General features: G+C 41.3%; 2 protein-coding genes across 2 annotated transcripts in view; one reads left to right on the forward strand and one right to left on the reverse strand.

Annotated features, from left to right (window-relative positions):
• Window positions 1–13,912, forward strand: part of LOC125900850 (histone-lysine N-methyltransferase 2D-like) — a 422,240-nt gene that overhangs the window by 247,544 nt on the left and 160,784 nt on the right. The gene's annotated exons all lie outside the window — the stretch shown is intronic.
• Window positions 8,744–13,613, reverse strand: LOC125900880 (probable N-acetyltransferase camello). The gene is made up of 2 exons (XM_049596154.1): window positions 13,488–13,613; window positions 8,744–10,319 (listed from the first exon to the last, which is right to left on the reverse strand). The coding sequence occupies exon 2, from the start codon at window positions 10,308–10,310 to the stop codon at window positions 9,636–9,638; it is 675 nt and encodes a 224-aa protein (XP_049452111.1). The 5' UTR covers window positions 10,311–10,319; window positions 13,488–13,613; the 3' UTR covers window positions 8,744–9,635.

Here is a 13,912-nt window from a genome sequence, read left to right on the forward strand (position 1 = left end):
ACTAGGGATGCACCGATCCAATATCTGGATTGCACATCGGCCCTGATATCGTCAAAATAGATGGACTGGGTACCGGAAAATGCAACCTATACCTGAGGCGATCTTTAACCTTTAAATCTATTGCGACACAAGCTACGTCATAAGAAGGAGAGAATCTGCTGTGTGGAGGTATTTCACACTGTTTCAACTGCTGTTGCTCAATTGTTTATTTTTGTATTTTTTTTTAGGTCAACCATGGTGTCGGATCGGTATCGGGTATTGGCTGATACTCAAAGCCACAGCATCGGGATCGGTATTGAAACTGAAAAAGCTGGATCAGTGCATCTCTACTCCTGACTGAAACCCCCTTATTGTCAATACACCTATGAGAGCCATACATCTCTGAATGCCAGAGGTCTCTAAGTTTTGGGTGTTAAGTGTCATGAGGCTGTGATTATCATAGAGGTCACACAGGTCATTTTATACAGTGATGTCCACTTCAGTGACAGGGCCACTTTGAGGACTAACATCATCACACATGAATAAAACTGGGCTTGTTGAAGACACAAGAGTCTCAGCTTTCTAATTTATGCAATTCCTAGACTGTTTACAGACCTCACTATGCAAAATTATTCAAATACATCAAGCCAGACAAACACATTTAGACTGAATGCAAAAAACTAGGGATGCATGATATTGGATTTTTGCTGATTTTTAACGACGCATTTGACTGATACCGATATCCATATATCCACTCTTTTCTCCACCTAGTTTTAGTGATCATCAAGTTTCTTCTGTAGTGGAATTAACATCATATTATACAGACTCTTATGGTGACGGCCCACCAGCAGATGGAGACATGAAATACTGTTCAACATATATAATATTCACAGATGATGTACTGATATTATTGTGCATCCCTACAAAAAAACTGCACAGGTTTTGCCCACAACAGCCTGAGACTAGTACAAGATGGGCATGTCTGTAAAGGAGAGACTCACGGGCACCAACGGACCCTATTTTCATTCAGATATCTGGAGGTGAGAGGTCAAATTTAGCCTAAATTTGGAGCATAATTTAGCCCCTTCCCAAGAAGCTAGCATGAAATAGTTGGTACTGCTAGATTCCTTAGGGTCATGTGATACCTGTATCATCACTCTGGCTCTAACACACAGCCCGTTGCAGCCTCTTAAAGACAGGAAAGTTGGTCAGGATCTCCGGCAGCACGATGGGTCTCAGAGGGGCTGAGGTACGAAACGTTTTAATAATCACATTATTGTTAAATTACCAAACAGTCAACAGAAACAACTTCTTGTGTAGCAATGAGCCATCATTAAAGAGCACAGATGTGTCGTTCACTGCAGTCTCCATCAGACTGCTGTCAAATATCTTCAAAAAACACTTCCCTTTCTTTCTGCTGTGAGGAGCGTGAACGCTGGCAGGAATAATTAAAAAACAAAAACACGGGCAGTAAGCATTTTTTAGCCGGGGATGTGGGAGGGATGATGGGGGGGATAGTGGGGGGGTGGGGTGATCCAGTTCAACTCAATCCGATGCTGTTTCATTGTAGCTGAACACAAAAGACCCAGGTGATGCTCTGTAATGCAGCACACTGTAAGCAAAGGCCAGCGGATTGCATTCGGGCCCCGCCTGATGCCGCGGCCCCGTCACAGAGCGAGGATTAACTCTCCTTTATCAGCTTTTATCAGCTAACTGCACGGCTGGGCCTTTTTAACTCTCAGTCCTCTCTGTTTCTGTGTTGTCATCTTTTTGCTTTGGACGCAGACGCTGCAGGGTTTCTGTGGAAAAGCTTTCAGCTTAAAGGGCGGCGAGAGATGCTGTAAGTGTGTGAACTGGGACAAAAGAGACCCAGCCTTCAGGAGGGGGGGCATGTTTCCAAATAATACACCGCTCATAAAGCTTCAGCAACCAAACATGGACCAGGACAACAACATGCCCTGTCTGTAGGCTCAGTGTTGTCCCCACACATACAGCAGGGATGTCCTGATGGGGTCAGTTTGTGGCTTCACATAAAACAAACACAATCTTAAAACAGCCTCAATAAACAAACTACAGCCTCAGATTTTAGACCTGGGAGCGTTAAACACAGTCGAGGATGTTTAGGGACACAAAATAAATCTCTGCAGTCTCTTTGCACCCTTTTATGCAAATGACGAAGGCAGAACCAAAAGAGGGGGCGCTGGAGATTTGTGGGAGGCGGAGGGGAGACGAGGAGCCCTTATCTCTCACTGAGGAAATAATAATGAGACGACCAGCACACAGCCAAAAATCAGAGACTTGCCGATTTGCAGAAGATGAGGACAATGGCAGAGAGAGAGAGAGAGAGAGAGGCGTCACCGGCTTAGACAGACGCCGTCTGCTGCTGCGAGCCTTTTCAGACCGCTGCACAGGACTGAGGTGACACTCTGGGATTAAAGGAGGAGCGTTACAACCACACTGCACCTTCGCCGGTCTGCTGGTTCGGGAGACCTCCCAGCAGATCACTAAACAAGGTAAAGATGTCTACTTCGTGGAAGCTGGGGCTCATTTAGGGGAAATATGATTTAAGTTTGGTGTGTGAGAATGAAAGTGTGCGCACATAGACAGTTGAATCGTGGGCTGAGATGCAAACTGCTGTGTCAGGAGTCATTAAGGTGTAGTAGAGAGTTCTTAAAGGGATAGTTCGGATTTTTTTAAGTGGGCTTGTGTTGGATACTCCATAGACAGTGTGTTATATATAACAGATGTCACTAGCACGCCCCCTGTTTGGAGAAGCAGAACAAAATATATCTTAGCCACCTAAAAAAAATCAACATCAGTTTAAGTGTACGCTACACTGAGAGCATTTTCACTGCTTTACCTTTCTGTCAGACAGCCTGTTCTGACAGGAAAGCCATTAACCGCTTCAGTTCCCAATCTTTGCTCTCTTCAAAGCCAGACTCCATTGACAAAAACAGTAATTTAACATCAGTGAACACAGGAGCTGCCGGTCTACTGCTGCCTCCATTAGTTAGTTAGTTTGTGTTATTGTGCGACTGATGAATCTGAACGAACTCTTTAAACGCCAAACTCACACAGCAACACAAATGAACTAACTGATGGAGGCAGCAGTCGACCAGCAGCTCCTGTGCTGTGCAACATTAAAACACTGAGTCTGGCTTTGAAGATACGACAGCAATATAATGGCTTCATTTTCCTGCTGGAAATCACTGTCTTACAGAAAGGTAGAACGGTGAGAACACTGTGGGGATTTTCTTTGGTGCCTACAATTAAATATTTTGTTGCTGACCCTATCCATAACAATACATTGCTTAGCTTTACTGTCGGACTCCAACCTGCTTCTCCAAACTGTGTGCTGACTATCCTGTCTATGGATAACTGCCTCATACAACTGCAATTCGCAAAAACTTAACTATCCTTTAAGTACGTCACAAAACACAAAGAGTTTCGTTCAGGGCTGCAAATAAAAATCAGTTTTATTAGAAATTAATCTGTTCAATAGGGATGCACAATAATATCAGTACGTCATCTTTATCGGCCGATATTAACTTTAAAATGAACTATCAGAATCAGCCATCGTTGTTTTTTCTTCTTTTGCACAATGAATGAATATTACAGACACTGAACAGTATTTCATTTCTCCATCTGCTGGTGGGCCGTCACCATAAGAGTCTGCATGTATATGTTAATTCCACTACAGAGGAGACTTGATGATCACTGAAATAAGGTGGGGAAAAGGTGGATACATAGATATATACGTGGCTATATTTATATATATATACATAAAAGTGGATATATCAATAAGAAATAGCTTCAGTTTAAAGTGTATTTTACCAGCACAGAGGCAAAACAAATCTGTTCAACTATGGTCCATGATCCTGGAATGATCTGCAGGCCGAACTCGAAACCCCATCTCTTTAAATTTTAAACATAGAATAAAGGAAGTGTTTTTTTCATTGAAAATTAAATGCAAAAATTAACATTGCCCTAAAATCACAACTTATATTGTAATATCTGTCAATCACAATTTGTTTGTTTGGCATATCGTGCAGCCCTGGTGTCAGCTCTAATATACAGTGTGGTATAACCAAGCGGCCCACATGAATCCAAAAATGAAATTTTGGGCCTATTATTCTGGTGACACAGTGGGGCAGTGGTTAGCATTGTCACTTCACAACAAGGGGACTCCTGGTTTGAACCCAGGGTGGGGTGACTCTAAACTGTCTGTAGGTGTGAATGTGAGTGTGAATGGTTGTCTGTCTCTGTGTGTCAGCCCTGTGATAGTCTGGTGACCTGTCCAGGGTGAACCTCACCTCCTGCCCAATGTCAGCTGGGACAGGCTCCACCCCCCCGTGACCCCCAGCAGGATAAGAGGTTACAGAAAATGAACGAATGTGTCAGTGTCTCAAATGTGAGGATTTGCTGTTTTTCTTAGTTTTATAACACTAATATATTTGGGTTAATAAGCTACTCCAGAGTATCACATGGGTACTTTGATTTCTTTTAACATTTATTTTATTCAATGATTAATTAACTAAAAAATAAATCAGTAGATGAACTGATGATTAAAGCAGCTCTGTTTCCACACGTCTCCTCCTCTCCTCCAGATGCATGTTAATGATATTCAGCCTGGTCTCAACACTCAGCCTGCAGACAGGAAAACTAGGTCATCCATAGAAAACAGGGGCAGAGCCTGTTCATTCCTGTGCATCCCTCCAGTGTGCATCAAATCAGCATTAACGTGTCCATTTCACCTGCACAGTCATCAAAAAACCCTCACTAAATATAAACAAAGGTGTCCCGTGTGTCATGTAAGAGCTAAATCTGTCATTTGGTGCCATCTAGTGAGTTCAAAGCCCAGAGACCACAGCTCCACAGACACCCTGCTGCCTCACTCACCAACTAAATCTGATTTCAGGCATTTATTTGGTGAGTTCAAAGCCCAGAGACCACAGCTCCACAGACACCCTGCTGCCTCACTCACCAACTAAATCTGATTTCAGGCATTTATTTTAAACAATCAGCAGCTATTAATCAAAGAAAATCGAAATAAAACTCACATTGTGTCTGCTGGGAGCCATAGTAAACCCCAGCATGGGTGTGGCTGCAGCCTGACATGACACTTTGTGCCCCACAGATTAACACAATTGGATGAGAAATTAGGAGAAAACAATCTGAGCTGGAGATTAATTCATTTAAAGGAGAATAAGCCGAATCATCCAAATTAAAGCTGGATATGTGGACCGGACACACACCGCCCCAAAAATCACCTGCCAAAGCTCATTAAATATTCCCAATAATCTGGACTCTATCATTAGCTGATCTAATGTGTAAATATTTCATTTTAAAGGCGATGCCAGGTGTTTAAAGCCTCGGTGCTGTCAGCTGTCACTGAGACACTCCCTGACCAGCTGCTAGCACATGTAGCCGTTAGCTTCGGTTAGCTCTCTCACACAAAAACACCTCATAATGAGTTAAAGTTAAAAAGACACACACGGATATATTTCTACACAGGTGTGTTTAACTGTTGTGGATTTATCCCCCGTGCTGCACGTGACATGTGAGCGGTAAATCTTACCTGTTAGTGTGATAAAATATCCGGCTAAGCGCTCAGCTCCGTCCCTGACAGGCTACATCCATCCATGGAGGTCTGACCGGACTCATCCGTCCTGAGGTGTCCGAGCTGCTGCCTGCCTCGGCCCGCCTCACACACACTGAGGAGCCCGGTGGTAGTTTTAAATCAGACTGTGAGAATACTGCATTTATAGGTGAGGATATTACAGCTGACAGGTTTAAACACAGGTGTACAGTTAATGATGTTTTATTAGAGGAGAGTTTAAAACACCTGTTTTATTTTGCCTTGTAAAGCACCGTTTAAACTTAAATTAGGGACTGTTCTCTACTTATGAGAAAAGAGGGAGGCTGAAGTGTGACTTTTGTTTTTATTGTTTTTTTTCTGTTTGTTTGTTTGTTCATGACCCTCCCTCCACCATAAATGAGTTATTTGGTTTTTTTAAACTTAACCTTTGAAGTCAGAAAGTTAAAAGTTAGAGATGAAATCCTTGTTTTTTTCCTTTATTTTTTTTTTTAGGATAAAGTGATTCTGATTAAATATCACTATTTTAGGTCAGATTTAGTTATTGGTTTTTTGTGATGGAAAGGTTGGTCGCACATAATGAACCAAGGACCATCGGAAATGTGAAAATCCAATTATTTTTTCTAGCCCCTTTTACACTGCCAGATTTTCTGCGAATGTTGGGTCGTTTTGCCGGCAAGCTGCGAGCATTTAGACACACAGAGCCGGATTGGCGAGTTGATCCGAGGTGCCCAATTTTCCGCCTCATAGGGTAGACATATTGGTGGAACCCTTTTAGTTTAAACAGACTGAGGCGGCCTTCTGCAAGGGGAGGAGTTGTTGATGACTTGTGGGAGGAGCTGTTGATGACGCTGCACATGCGAGCCACTGGCGGTGGATAAACAGGAAACAGCTGATAGCAGGAATTAGCGAGCAGCTAGTAGCAAGAGGGAAACACAAACCTGACAGACACTGTAAAGATGAGCAACTGGGGAGACAAGGAATTGCGCGCCCTCCTTGTCCTCGCAAACGAAGAGGCCATTAACCGTCAGATGACGGGGATGGTGAAGAACGGGCCGACTTACGAGAGAATCACCAAAGGACTGACCAGCCGCGGCTTCCCTCCCACGTCACTGTTTACGTCACACACTGAGCTACACGTTTTGTTACTTGCTCACGCCCCCCATTGCCCCGAAAAAGGCACATTCTGTATAAACAAAAGTAGGTAGGCGGCATTTTGTTTTTATACTGCCAATGCTGAAAAAACACTGATTGGGCTTTCCTGCAAATTTGCACAACTCCTGTTTAAAAAGGGCTGTTGATTATACAGTTTCTCCTTGTGATAAATAGTTTTATTCAGTGATTTTAAAAGGAGACACGCCCTCCAAGCCTGCGAGTTTGGAAGGTATGTTTTCTTTAAAGATAAAAATTTCTTTCAATACATTCAAAATACATGCCGTCCCAACCCATGATCAGATCCAATAAGTACAAAATACAACCATGTAAACCATTTGTTTGCTTCTCCCCAGGCAAAAAAAGAAAAAACACTAGTCCCCCACCACTGCTTAAAAAAAATTATCTGACATGCCTCCCCCTTTTTGCACCACCCTCTCTCTCCTCATAAATATAGAACAGTACCTTAGGTCTTTTTTTTTTTTTTTTTTTTAATCTTCAAACATGAAGAGTAAGGGGTAAGTGAAACAAGAATCGAGGAAATTAATTGTCAAAGTTTTTGTGAAAGCTACAATATTCCCTGAAATAAAATTTTAAAAAAAAAAAAAAAAACTGCGTAAAATTAAAATATATTTCAACAGCAGCTCCTGTGTCTTCATTTGTTTTATGTGGGTTTGTGCAGAAGGTTTCAGCAAGTGTGTCATGATAGGTTTTCTGTATTTTATTGTTGTCTATTTTCAAGTCTGACTGTGTTCTGTTTTTCTTTGTCATCTGGATATGAGACAGATGTGTCCTTGGAGACAATGAAGCCTAAACTATCCTGATTTAAATCAGACATTTGATATGAAACAGAAATATTCATGATCGTCTGTAATGAAAAAAGGAAACAGCCTCACAGTTTGTGAGCATCAGGGTGGAACAGTGTGTAATCCTGTATGAAAACAAACCCCGGAGCAGAACCTCAGCACTGCCTGAAACCATCGATTTGTGATGCAGTTCCCGGCAGGACACTCGCCCTGCGGCCACAACCTTCCTCTGGCTCTCGCACAGACGAGACTTGTTCTTCCTGTTTGGCTGAACAGATGTTTGACTCTCTTTTAGAGGCACAAATGTGGTGAAGATGAAAAATGTAAAGCTGTAGGCTTCAGAGTGAACACCTGGAAAATGTTATAATTCCTGTATGAGCACATCTGACAACTGGTGATCCAGTTTGCTGTAGATCTGCTGACTGAGAGAAAAGGGAACTGAAAGGTTTGTTTTTAGATGAAAAGATGAAATTACACATGCATGTCAAACACTGTGTCAGAGGGCTGTTTGTTAAATATCAAAGAGCAAGAAGTGCAACTGCAGAAAAACTGAAAGCTGAGAGCAGCAGAGGATTCGACTCCCTCAGGTCAGGTTTTCAGCTGATATGGAGCCAATGTAAAGTTTGTTATTTAATCATTAAAAGTATAAAATCAGACATAAAATGTAATAAATTAAAAGGCTAATAAATTAAGGCTCATCGTCTCAGTTTCCATGCAAAATAATGTAATAGATATATGTAAGGTAATACGAGGTCATGAGGGATTTTTTGGGGAGTTCTTCCTGATCAGCTGTGAGGGTCCAATGACAGAGGGATGTTATGTGCTGTAAAGGCCTCTGAGGTTTATTGTGAGTTGTAATATTGGACTTTATAGATCAAACTGATCATGAAATTGATTTGAAATTAGTATCTGCACAGCCCTGTGAGGCTTTGTGATTGGGCTACAATGAACTTTGACTTTACTGATCTCTACAGCACTTTAGGTTGCCTTTGGGTATGAAATGTTATATAAATAAATTTTCCTCGCCTATTGTGGCACTAAAAAGTCCATGACTGAACATATATATATCTGACGACAGAAACACTGACAGTGACCAAATGAAACCCCATGACCCCCATAATGAGATCAGCACCAGGGCCGACACTAATCCAGTGTGTCGGATCGGTCAGCGCTGAAAAATGTGAAAAAATGAACGCTGCAAACTTGTGAGTGCATGTTCAGATCTATTGATTTATTCTATGGATCGCGGAGAAAGGAAATCTTTTACAAAATTAAATAATCAAATGACTTTTAAGAAACTCAGTCAACACAAACTGTTCAAAGGAAAACTTCGTCCCCCAAAATGACCATGTGTGTATCAGTCACTCTCCTTGTGTTAGGCTGAGTTCATATGGAAAACTTTTTCTCACATGCCTCCATGGTGAGCGAAGAACATTCAAATCATCTGTTTACAGACTCACACAACTTGTGCAGTACAATCCAAGTCTTATTTATCCAGTCGTGTGTTCAAAAAAACTCACTGCTTTTGTCAATGGAGTCTGGCATTAGCTTTCTGTTTAGTTCCCCGTCAGAGAGGACTCTGTTTGTGTCGTACTGAGCATACAACTGGATAAATGAGGCTTGGATTATACTGTACATGTTGTGTGGGAGTCGTAAACGCAACTGGACCCCTATGACTTCAGTTCATTGAGAGTTTTCTCAGTTTTTAGATCATTTGCTCGCCATGGATGCATGCGAGAAAAACAAAGTTTAATTCATAATTTCAGTGTAACACAGGGTGAGTAACTGATATACAAATGCTCATGTGAGAGGCGAAGTCTTCCTTTAACATGACCATGAACATAGCAGATATTTCCATTGATAATAAATGATCAGTCTGTCTCCTGTGTGTATCTGTAACAACAGTGAACATGCCTAACCTTTAACTGCAGGTGTGTGGAGTAAACAGTACCTCGTATGGATGCTTTCACCTGAGCTGAGTATTTGGTTGGCTTAACTGTAATGCATGCTGGGAAGAAGTTAACCTAGAAGCTGGATGAATGGACGATACTGTGGTCCTTGAATGTTACACAGTCTCTGTGTGTGTCTCAGTTTACAACCACTCAGTCACTTTTCCCATCTCTCTGTAAATCCAGTCTGTACTCGAACATCGTGAAGTTCATGATTCTGAACGGAAGCTCAGGAATGATGAATTCTCTGATCTTGCTGTAGCCCATGTGCTCATACAGCCTCTGAGCGTCTGTCTGCACCACGGACGTGTACAGGACGACGGCTGCGTAGCCCCTGTCACGAGTGAAATCACCTACTGTCCGACACAAGGCCTTGGCAATGCCCATCCCGCGGTGGCTGCGGTGCACAGACATGCGCTTCAACTCCAAGCACCCGGGCGCGTTCTCAGCGGGGAGGCAAGCCACCGTGCCGACCACCCGACCATCGACTTCAGCCACCCAGAAACACGAGTCCTTGTCCTTCAGGTAGGTCTCGCTGATGTTGTTGAGGTCTTTCTTGAGGGAGGTTTCGATGTATCTGCTGAACATGTAGACGACAAACTGCCGGGCCGCTGCCAGGATGAGGGTGATGGCGAGGATGGGTAACAGGAAGGACTTGGAGCTGGTCATGAGAGCGCAGAACATGCACATGAGCACCATCTGGGTCAACGGCTGTTTCAGGACGTGCACGAAGGACGAAGGCACGTGCTCGCTCATCCCCAAGGTGAAGATCTCCTTCGCTGTCTCAGCGTCGTCATCCTGATACTTCCGGATCTGAATCGTGGCCATGGCTCAGCCCTGCATTAGAAACAAGAGGAAGACAAAATGTGAGAGGTGACAACATACTACACGTGACTGTACATCAGTTTGTAATCATGTATTTATTCTTCTCAGCATCACACTGTGCTGACACCTGCCCCTCTGTCTCTAAACTGTGGTGCATAAAATCATTAAAGTGACTTTTTAAGTAAAGTTTAAACCATTTTCTGTCATATTCTCTGTTTTCTGTGAACTGAATAATTGAGATTTTTAGTTTCCTGGTTCAACTACTGCTCACAGTGGTGTCAGAGATACTGTACAGAAGTAAAGCTGAGAAGTTTTGTCACTTTATAAACCAGTTTGTGAAACTTTATAGACTTTCAGTTCCTGAAATACAGCACATTTTGGTCAGTTTATCAGACAGCTGCAGTAGCTACATGCTAAACATATGATTTAATAACTGGTCATATACTTATTTTTGGTCAAATTTTTGATGTAGAACAACGGGATTTTGATGAAATATTACTACTTTATGTTCAGATTTGGTGATTTTTTTTTTGTTGAACGAAGCGTTTGTCACACATGATGTGTCCAAAGATTGCTGGAGATTTGAATATCCAATGATAATTTCTGTTTTTACAGTTTCTTGCTGTGATAAATTATGTAATTTTGGTGATTTTTAGAGTAAACATGGGTGACTTTGGAAGGCATGTTTTCTTTAAAAATCTACAGTAAAATAAATAAAAATATAACTGTTTAAATTTGTATCCCCCCCCACACACACACACAAGAGCTTCTTCAGTGCTTAAAAAATATTTTAGATACCTGCCCCTTTTTGAACCACCCTGTCCCCTCTCATATGTAATGAACAGTCCCTAAGGGGAGGGATACAACTTTGACTCTGCCAATCAGTGACATAAAAGGAGACTGTTGTGGCTGGACACTGACAGATTTAAGATTACTGAAAGAGGCACCAGACGGTCTGTGATTTCTACAACGTGTCTGACCACCGTGCCACCGCCTGTTTAGGATCACCGCTATGAAATATCACTGTTATAAACTCAGATTTGTTTTTTATCTGAAGGAAGCTTTCATTGTACACGACGTGTCCAAGGACCGCCTGAAATTTCTAAATCCAACAATAATTTCTGTTTTGGTGATTTTTAGAGAATACATGCCATCCAAACAAAGGCAGAGTAGAAAATAAAGCTGTTTAAAAGTTGTGTATCTCTCCCCTTAGAGACTGTTTGTTATTTATGAGAGGAGAGGGGGTGGTGCAAAAAAGGGGAGGCATGTCAAATACCTTTGTAAGTACTGAGGAGGGACTACTTTATTTTAGCTTAGAGGAGGGGAATATAAATTTAAATGGTTGTGTTTTGTTTTTATTTTACCACAGATTTTTTATGAAAACCTGCCTTCCAAACCCGCCCACGTGTTTTCGTTTAAAATCACCAAAATGACACCATTTATCACAGCCAGAAACCGTAAAAACAGAAATTACTGTTGGATTTTCAAATTTCTTACAGTCCTTGGACACATCGTGTGTGACAAACACTTCCTTTTGTTCAAAAACAAAACAAATCTGAGCAAATAGCTAGTAGGGGGGTAACGATACATCGATCCATTGATTAACGATCCGATTATATCGATGCAAAATGAAAACATTGATCCATATCGACATCTTAAAGATACACATTTATTTTGAAATTCACGTCTGTGTCACCATTTCTGGGCAAGCGCGCCTCCGCTCAAACAACAAACAGAGCTCAGAAATAAAATGGTTAAATCATATTCTAGTTGTTTTTGTGATGTAAATGATTGTGTTAGGTGGGCATATGATATCGCGTCATATTGATCGCAGGCTCCTGAATCGAATCCAATCAAAATCGTATCGTGACAGTCTTTGTGATATCGGCAAACATCGTATCGTCATCCAAACAAATCGATATAATATCGTATCGTGATTTACACCCCTAATAGCTAGTAGTGACAATTCATCAAAATCATTTATTCTACATCAAACATTTTACCAAAAATAAAAAACTGACCAGCATGCGCGACATGAGTGAAAAACTGAGACTTTTTCCAACTCCAGGATTTCATCTTCAACTGTAAACTTTCAAATTTTCAGAAGGTAAGTTTTAAATATCTAATAACTCATTTATTAGATATTCTTCCCATCTCTGCTGTAAATATTTTCAAATATGTATTTTTGTTTATCAATCCAATCACAAGTTACTTCCAATCTGTTTCCATTGTGTATTTTAGTTCAATTCCCAAATTCATCAATTCAACACAAGGTCAGCAAATAATCTTCATCCTACCCTTTTAAGGTCTACTTTCAATTAGGTTCAGAGGTCCCCACTGTTGGAACATGTTACCAGTCCACATTAGAACCTGCTCAAGTACAAACCCTTTCAAGAAGCAAATAACCCATTTTTTATTGGCCCAGTTGAGCAATGCATAACCACCTGCTTCCACTACATCACTACATACTACTAATTATTGTACAATTTATTTTTATGTTGAATGTTTGACCACTTGACAAGCCCTTAGAGGTTTTTATTTGGTTCCTCCTGCACATTTGTGATATGTTGTATCTATTCTATATATTGTATGTCTTTCTTGTTCTACTCTTTCATCGTGCTGTTTTATATTTTTTTCTCTCATGTGCTAATAAATAAATCGAATGGTGGAGGGAGGGTCATGGATTTTCCACGGAAAAGTATTTGTAGCTTCAGGGAGGGTCAAGAGGAGAAGAAGTCACATCCCAGCCACCCTCCTCCTACGATAAGTAATGAACCCATATTTACCCATATTAAAGTATGACATCCGCCTTTCAACTCCATTTAACGAAATCAGTAATCGATCGAAACTAATAATAATCATGACGTAAGTTGGGTGATAAAAACAGTGGAACTCAAACGCCACGAGTTAGTTTTAATGGTTTTAACAGGAATATCTTAGTAATGCTAACTTTGCTAGCCGTTAATAACACGTCAGTGCGTTACGTTAGACCTTCAACATGTAACAAAGTATTAAAATCATGAACTCCGTCTGTCCTTTGAGAAAACGGTCAAAGGCCATAAGACTTTAATTCCTCTGATTAGCTAACAGCAGCTAGCATCATCGTTAGCCTCACGGAGCCTCACGGGTCTGACTTAATTTAATCTGTAGGAATAAATACAGTAAATAAACATGACTTACGTGGTTTAAATTAACGCCTGTAAGCAGCAGAGGTCTGAATGTGCTGAGAGCAGCAAAGTTTCCAGAAGTCAGAGACGTCTCTTTTCATCTGTCTCTACTTCCGCATCTGGGATGTGCTGCGTTCAGGGAGTAAGGTTAGAATGGGAAATTTAACGAACCAATCATTCCAGTATGGGATTATGGTTGGATTAAACTGCGTCCATTTTGCCGCAGCATTGTTGAACTTCTGTCACTCACAAAGATAGAGCCCCGATAACTGTGCTGAAGTGTTTATCCGACTTGGCCTGCTCCTAATTTTACTATACATGTGGATAATTACGAGCTCTACGGTGTCACGTGAATGCATCCTGCATCACTTCCTGTTTACAGCAGACTGGCTGCCATTGTCCTTTGAAGAAGTTATAAAATGGAAATCAATCACCAAA

This window comes from Epinephelus fuscoguttatus, linkage group LG14 (genome assembly GCF_011397635.1).
Source record: "Epinephelus fuscoguttatus linkage group LG14, E.fuscoguttatus.final_Chr_v1".
Lineage (NCBI taxonomy): Eukaryota > Metazoa > Chordata > Actinopteri > Perciformes > Serranidae > Epinephelus > Epinephelus fuscoguttatus.

What these genes read in the sequence shown, in the direction of transcription:
- LOC125900880 (XM_049596154.1), bottom strand. Translation starts at nt 10,310, where the DNA reads ATGGCCACGATTCAGATCCGGAAGTATCAGGATGACGACGCTGAGACA.